At 35.9% G+C, this 8,340-nt stretch overlaps 1 protein-coding gene across 1 annotated transcript in view; it reads right to left on the bottom strand.

Annotated features, from left to right (window-relative positions):
- Nucleotides 1-413: 413 nt before the first annotated feature.
- Nucleotides 414-8,340, bottom strand: part of LOC144980613 (uncharacterized) — a 14,446-nt gene continuing 6,519 nt past the window's right edge. Inside the window, exons 3-8 of the mRNA XM_078928292.1 lie at nucleotides 7,666-7,818; nucleotides 5,629-5,744; nucleotides 4,177-4,297; nucleotides 3,211-3,400; nucleotides 2,325-2,405; nucleotides 414-1,629 (exon numbers count right to left, since the gene is read on the bottom strand). Of these exons, the coding sequence (XP_078784418.1) occupies nucleotides 1,121-1,629; nucleotides 2,325-2,405; nucleotides 3,211-3,400; nucleotides 4,177-4,297; nucleotides 5,629-5,744; nucleotides 7,666-7,818 (1,170 nt within the window). The 3' untranslated portion in view covers nucleotides 414-1,120. The remainder of the gene's footprint in view (nucleotides 1,630-2,324; nucleotides 2,406-3,210; nucleotides 3,401-4,176; nucleotides 4,298-5,628; nucleotides 5,745-7,665; nucleotides 7,819-8,340) is intronic.

The raw sequence follows: 8,340 nt of genomic DNA, 5'->3' as shown, positions 1-8,340 counted from the left end.
ATTCAGACACAATTCTTTCAGGTCAATGTGTTTTTCTGACAAAAGTGGCAATGGTCATGTGTAGATTTGTTGCAACGAAAATTCTGCAGACAAGTCATTGCTTCGCTTTTTCAGCTTTTGGGCTCCATTTAATAGATGTTGTGCCCCGTACATTTCACAGTAGATGTGAAAGATATTTGGGTCCTTCATGGAGATTGTGTACTTTCGTATCTTCATCCATTTTATTTTCTGCCTATCGATGTCGATTTCAGTATTTGCAAGTTTCTTTTCAATGGACTTAAAGTCGCAAAAGACTTGTTGGGTCATCTGTCATCTCTTTGACTTTATAGTAAGGCTGAGGGCACTTAGCCCCTTGAATAGCCGTGGCCCATTGTGGCATGGTGTAAATGCAGAGTGGTTTGCTACCTCTCTCGATCATAGCATGAATGCTGTCACTTTCATTTTCTGATTGATCTCGCACAAACAAAACGTACTCTATTTTTTTGTAGGGAGGAGTCGTGCAAAGCATATCAAATCATACTCGAGAAAAATCTGTCATGGTTTTGGCCACAGCAAGAATGGGAAAATAATGTAACACTGGTCACACCCTTCTTGGCCACATCCACAATAAACACAGGAGGCCATTTCATTGGATCCCCTTTTGGCTTGACATTCGTTCCACAAAAATTGAATCCAGTTGCGAACTTAAAGCCAAACACACTCAGATATTGTAATTGTTAAGTTTGCATTTATAATACAGGATGCCTTTGTTTGCCTTTGGTGTTTGCCAAACTTCCTGCAGATCAAAACTTCCTGCCTTCTTCTTGGCTTCTGTTTTGATCTGTTCCTGGAAGCTTCTAACTAAATCGGCTTTTCTTCGGGGTCTTTCATCTTCAAAAACTGAGAGAATTCCTGACATTGGTCGTTTGTAGGCTTGCAAAAGCCTAAGTTAAACTTAGTGTTAAAAACGTCCTTGTACATTGTCAGCTTTGCAATCTTTTGTGCTTCTTATTCGTTCCTTTTCTACATATAAAGGTGATGTATCTGTTCTACGCTAAGGGATGAATCAAAAAGTATGGCAGTGTAGTTAATACATCGGATTCCTTTATCACTTTCTCCACGACTCAAGTTTTTTCCTTTTTCATCCATTGACCTCACTGAGAAGCTTCTTTATTTTGAGTTTCTGGTATTGCTGCATCAATTTCTGAGTGTTCAACTCCTCTTGTACACGTTCCTTTTCCAGTCGTTTTACGGCTAACTTTTCAATCAAATATTGTTGCCACATCGGATTATTATGCATCTTACAACACGACTTATTGCTATTGATATCATCTTGACCTGACAATAAGGAAAACGTTGATGATGGTTGTGACGATGATGATGATAATTTCGCTCCTTTATTTAATGAATTACCACAACCCTTTTTACTAATCTGTGAAGAGGCACTATGAGAATTATTATTTGTGAGGTTAAGTGCTTGTGTAGATGCAGGATTGGTTAAAAGTGTGTATGCTTGAGATTGATTCCTGTTACTGCAATTGGTAATTTGTGTGGCCTGAGTCGGTGGTATCGACGTTAGATGTGTCTGCTGTGTTCCATTTTGAGAAATAGATGCTATAGCAGTTTGTGTTTCCTCCTGCTTCCATGGGCCTGAAATATTTCAAAGATGAGTTAGATCAATGAAAAAGGAAACTGCCTGAAATAATAATGTTTAAAGACAAGAGACATAGCAATAACATGGTAAAGGAATGTTACAATTTGGCAAGATTGTTCTTTTGGGGTTTTCTCTTCCTTCTTCTTTAGAAACATCAACTGTCTCATATCACCACCAAAACGAAGGAAATAATAATAATAATAATAATAATAATAATAATAATAATAATAATAATAATAATAATAATAATAGAAAGAAGAAGAAGAAGAAGAAGAAGAAGAAGAAGAAGAAGAAGAAGAAGAAGAAGAAGAAGAAGAAGAAGAAGAAGAAGAAGAAGAAGAAGAAGAAGAAGAAAGAAGAACAAGAAGAAGAAGAACAAGAAGAAGAAGAACAAGAAGAAGAAGAACAAGAAGAAGAACAAAAAGAAGAAGAAGAAGAAGAACAAGAACAAGAAGAAGAAGAAGAACAACAACAACATCAACAACAACAATACAGTGGAATCCCGATAAAGCCAACACTGCCAGACTAGGAAGATTTGATTGATTTTATCCATTATCAATGGAATACACTTAGATGTTGATTAGAGTGTTGACTTTATGCAGATCCTACTCTAATTATTTTCGAACTCTCATACTGTATAAGTGAACTGCCTTTCTCGGGACAGGATACCAAGACCACAATAATATTTTACCTTGTGTAGAATCCAAGTCCTCGTCCATCTCTCCATCATCATGTTCTGTTAATTCCATTTGATCTATTCCGGAGTGATTATCTGATGGTAATGACATTAATTTATTAAGTATAAGATAAGATAAGATATACTTTATTGATCCTGAATGGAAATTATCATAATGTTACACATCATTCATCGTTATATTAGCACAGATTTATACACTGTCATGAACTGATTGATGAAAATATGAAGCTAACTAAAAACAAAATAAATAAATAAAATAAATAAATAATCCTATGCCATACAAATCATTTTTATTTATGGGTTTGTGTTATCCAATGGATTAGACATTGCACAAATACTCATACAATCAGGGTCCTTAGCCAAACTGTTGATTATTTTCCTGCACTGCACTGCTGCTGACGCTATGGGACAGCGTCGCTCAGCGGTACAGTCTTTGCTTCGTACCCAAAAGATACCGAGTTCAATCACCCGCTGCTGCAGTCTCCCAAAAGTTCACTTGATAGAGCACTTGATTCACATGGAAAGGAACCGAGATCGAACCTGGGTGAAACTGAGATTTTTTTCTGACCCCCCTGTCCACTTAGCAATAATTAGGTAATCGATCTGATGGAAAGTAATTTGCGGTAGACTAGCTCCCTATCCAAAGGGTAGCTAGCATTTACTATTGTCCATTTTACACTATAGAAACCGTGTAAACTCCGGCTCCATGGGCCTAATGGCTCTGAAGGACGACAAGAATCTATAAGATCATAACAAGAACCTATAAGATCATAACAAGAACCTATAAGATCATAACAAGAATCTATAAGATCATAACAAGAATCTATAAGATCATAACAAGAATCTATAAGATCATAACAAAACAAATTTCGACCCTCACCTTGGAACATACCCAATTTAGAACGTTTTATATGCAACGTACACTTCCTATGTCTCTTAAGCTCTTTAAGCACGGGGTTCAGCTCTCTCTGACAGAAGTTACAAAAAGCTTGGGCAGGATCCAAACTAGACCTTGACAACCACCCTTGGGCCCAACTTTCACTTTCCCAAGTAAATGATGGGTGCATTTCCTGAGAAGAGAAGTCAAATAACAACTTCAATCTACAAGTGCATACCATGAAGAGTTTACTGGTTAATTTTAATTATTGTAATACTAACTAAGCTGCAAGAAGCTGTGGACTGTATAAACTAATAAACAAAAATGAATAAAACAACTTTTTAAAAAATAACAAAATAACAAACACGGAACATTGTGGACTCTAAACCTTTCTTCAGCCAACCATCAATAAAAAAAAAATATTTAAAAAAACAATTTTAATTAAAAATTAAAAAGATTACTTAAAAACCAGATCCCCCTCCTTCACTGGTTAGTCGTAACCATTGCGATTGTGATGCTAACTAAGCTGCTAGAAGTTGCAGCCTGAAAAAAATAATAAACAATAAACAATATAACAGTTTCACAAAAAGAACAAAATAACAAACACGGAAATTTTGGACTCTAAACCTTTCTTCAACCAACCACCAAAAAAAAAAAAAAAAAAAAAAAATCGCCACTACCACATTATCTCATTTATCTGTAGTTTTTCATTCATCCTGTTTTGTTGCTAAAAGGGAAACCTGACACATCCATTTTATCTGTTTTTGTATATTAAATTGAAGCTTACATTCGATTTCACATTGTTCTTTATTTCTTCGAGCTTCGAGCAGCAACATTTACATTTACATTACCCAGTATTCACCAAGATTGGAGAACACTTCTCCGTCGAAAAAAAAAGTTTTTGAACCCAAAAATTTTGATAATGAAAAAAGCAAGAAAGAAAGAAAATAGTCTTCTGTTTAATCTTACCATCTCAATTGTTTTGTGATTGTGCCGAAGATGGGACTGAGTTATTTTGTACCCCATTGACAAATCCCCCATTTCGAAAGATATAGCCCTGACTTTCACTGGACAACCACACTTAATTGAACTGGAAAGGAGAGAAAATATGCCAGTATAGGGACAGATGAGAAACATGTAGCATAGAGAAAAAAAAAAAAAATTTTGAGCTTTTACATAGCACAATATCCACTAAACGTGCTCAAAGTCCTTAACAGGGTGTCCCTAGCCAACAGCAATACTTAAATTAACATGTAGGATGAGACCTTATGCCTGTTAAGCAATATTAGTTTTTTTGTTATTTTTTTCAAGTAGAGACAACCTTGTTAACGGCCAGGTACTCATTTTACACCTGAGTATGATGACAGAATGCGAGGACATTGTGCCTGTTGGCATGTAAGGCAGCAGCAAAGGACCTCAATCTTCCTCTGTTCAAGGCCATCATCTTCACGGAGTTCCATGTCTCCCTCTGCTCTCTCATTTCTCCTTCTCTTCTCCTCCACGTCACCTGGGGCCTTCCTCTTCTTCTCTTTCTTTCTTGTTTTTGATGTCGGGCAGTTTTGTTGACGTTCCTCCCCCCCCCCCTCCTTATTACAGTATGACACATGAAAATCCATCAAGGAAAATGAAAGAAATATGATTCCACTTCACTCATAAGTCGATGCCCACCTTCTATCAGCTATGTTGTCTCGTGGTATGACACTCGCCTTCAATCTGGATGGTCCTGAGTTCCAGTCCTGCCCTGAGCGGTGCATACTTGAGTCTTTGGAAAAAGCTCTTTACTCGCATTCTCTCACTGTATCCAGGTGTAACATAGCCATTGACAGTGTAGCCTCTGCCAGGCATCACATCTTGTCCTACATGCTAAGTGTTTCTGCAGGATTGGGACCCCTAGTAAAGAGCTTTGAGTACATTTAGTGGCTATTGCACTGTATAAAAGCTCTATTATTTTTTTTATTTTATTTTTTTTCCCACTTCTTTTCCCAGTGACTTTGGTATCGGCTTCCTCTGACAGCTGCAAACACAGAGACCCTTACCGATTTCAACTCAACATCAAATACAAGTCACCCTTGACAAACGTAACGATTCCACAAATGGATAATGTGAATCAAATATCGTCTATGCTCATATTTAAGTTAAGTTAGTGTTAAAACAGGGGAATATTAGAAAAGCGAGATAGGTGACTGGATTAGCCACTTCACTTGCACCTGAAGACCCTGGGTTCGAGTCTCACTGGCAGCATCTTGTTGTCTCATTGAGCAAGAAACTTAGCCCCTAATTCAGATATATATATCTATATATATATATATATATATATATATATATATATATATATAATATATATATATATATATATATATATATATATGGATATAAAACAAAAGTTCTAATTTATTTTATTAAATCGTATTATTTACTCACTTGCGTTTTCTGAAGCCTTTACTTTTGCTGGGAGTTATCTTTCCACCCAATTTGCATACAAAAGTCACATGATCATAGTCCCTAGAATCTTTATCTTTGCCATCAAAAGATTTGATCTATTTCAGAGAGATGTACATTATATATAAATAAATCATATAGCATTATCAAAGTTGATTCAGAACACCAGGTCAAATAAGATCTACTGAAATAAATCCAATCCAATACATAGAAAAAGGTTAAGTTAAGTGGGTTATATATATATATATATATATATATATATATATATATATATATATATATATATATATATATATATATATATATATATATCAGTGATGATACTCACAAAAAGTCAAAAAGGAGGAAAAGTCTCGGAAAAACGGAAAACTCACCTAGAACATTCTTGCACCACAGGAAAGTAGGCAGGATGACTTCTTTTGAGTACAATTTTAAAACGCCCGGAGTCCAGTAAAAGGAGGAAATTTTTTATATATATATTTTTTTTTTTAAAAAGGAGGTATTTTTTAAAGATTTATTATATAAAAAAAAAGTAAAAGGAGGAAATGAAGGAAATATCCGCGGATCGAGGATCTGAGGAGGAAAACCGAGGAAAGGAAAGAAAACCGCGGATCCGCGGAAACGAATCAAGTGATCATATATATATATATATATATATATATATATATATATATATATATATATATATAACAAACTCATAAAATCCTGCATTTTGTGTTTGTACTGCTACAGACTAGTGTCCTATCAAAAGGATAGCCAGCAATGTCTATTGACTGTAAACACTATAGAACCCGAGATAAACTCTGGCTCCACGGGCCTTATGGACTATTGTGTGATTGTTGATACAAAATGTCTCCTTGAAAGTCTCGATTTTTTCCAAACTATTCACAAATTTGTGAGCATTGATGAAATGCATTTTATTCCACTCACTTTAACAGTTTGACCATAGTCCAGTCATGCCTGCCCACAATTTCAAATTTCTGGATGATTTTATGAACATAACCTCAAATTTCAGGAACAAAAAAGTCAGGCTATTGTAAAGTCTTAAAAGACAATAAAACGTCTAATATCAAGAACATAATAATACTAAGATATGAAGTATAGAGAAGATAGAAGGGGGGGGGGGAGGAGAAAGGGGGAGAAGGGGAGGGAAGAAGGGGTGGTTTGGTCATGAGTGCCACTGCAGAAAAATATCTGCCCCTGAAAATTGAACTCTTTCTGGATTCTCTCCCCTGAAGGATGGAGTCCAGGGGTTGCTGAGCCTCTGTTGGGGGGGGGGGGGGGGGGGGGGGGGGGAGCCCAAGGGAACAATGTAAGCCCTCTCCCCCACCCGCTTTGCCGTAAATGGATTATTTTTATAATTCTAAGGGTCCAAAAATAACCACTCCTATCTTTAAAAAATCTAAAAAATCATAGCACTTAAAAACAAACACACTCATCATAACCAAAATGGAATAGGGTGAGTAACCAACAGTACATACTTAATACTTTTAAGAGGTAGCATATCACAATATCAACAGTCATTGATCTCCCCCCCCCCCCCCCACCTTTTTCCAGGATAACCATTTTTTTTAATTATTCAAAATTCTGGGACGGTAGGTGTTCCTGCATGCATAGTCCTTTACATTTCTAGTCTTAGAGACAAAAATCATAAAATGGAAGAAAAAGATCAAAATTTGACGAAAAAATCTGAACATACCGAATAAATGTGTACAAATGGTAGGTCTGATGAGATATAGGACTTCTGATATAACAGTAAAAGAACTACTTTGTTCTTTATGGGGTCATTTCTATTTATATCCATGCCTTTCACACATTCACTTGCTGTGTCGGTAAACTGGATGAATGACCCTTACTGCAAAGTCATCTTTCATGTCTCCTCTACGACCACCTCGGTCACGAAAACGAGGTGATGTGGGGTGAGGTAGGTAAACTCAATTTTTCTTTCTTAGAGATTGAAATTTTCCCAGTTTGTGGAAAGACTGATAGGCCAAGTGCAGAATAGAATTATAAACTTACTCTTTTGCAATCCCTTTTGACAAAGATAATATTTGCAGCAGTTCCATAATCCATTACAGCTCTCTCGAGTTCCTCAAAAGATGAGTAAACGGTGCCAATTGCCATGGGTTCGTGGATGGATGCCATCTCCATGAGATCTAGGAGTTTGTGTTCCTGGAAAGACAGAAACAACAATAATAAATAAATAGATAAATATAATTAAATAATAATAATAAGAAGAAGAAGAAGAAGAAAATATAATAATAATAATAATAATAATAATAATAATAATATTAATAATAATAATAATAACAATAGTTAATGTTCCATTCAAATCCATAAACTGAAACGCAGTAAACAACAATTTAGAACCCTTATCTAACATCACAAATCACAATCACAAATGACACATGAGCACAAATGAAATCACAAGATTTTAGAGAACTTTCAATGTATGTGTGTACTCCTCCCACAAGGGACAGCTTCATCAGAATATACATGGATGAATACATGTAGCTAGTGGTCTTTTGGTTAGACACTCGCATCAGGATTAGAAGATCCAGGGTTCAAGCTCTGAGCGGCGCAGAGTTGAGTTCTTGAAAAAGGCTCTTTACTCACATTCTCTCACCATACTCAGGTGTAAAATGAGTACCTGGCCGTTAACAGTGGTTCCCTGTCCGAAAAAAAAATGTAATA

The sequence above is a fragment of the Berghia stephanieae genome, chromosome 10 (assembly GCF_034508935.2).
Source record: "Berghia stephanieae isolate SIO BIC M18660-M18661 chromosome 10, UCSD_Bste_1.3, whole genome shotgun sequence".
NCBI classification, from domain to species: domain Eukaryota; kingdom Metazoa; phylum Mollusca; class Gastropoda; order Nudibranchia; family Aeolidiidae; genus Berghia; species Berghia stephanieae.
This window is presented reverse-complemented; position numbering and strand designations above follow the sequence as displayed.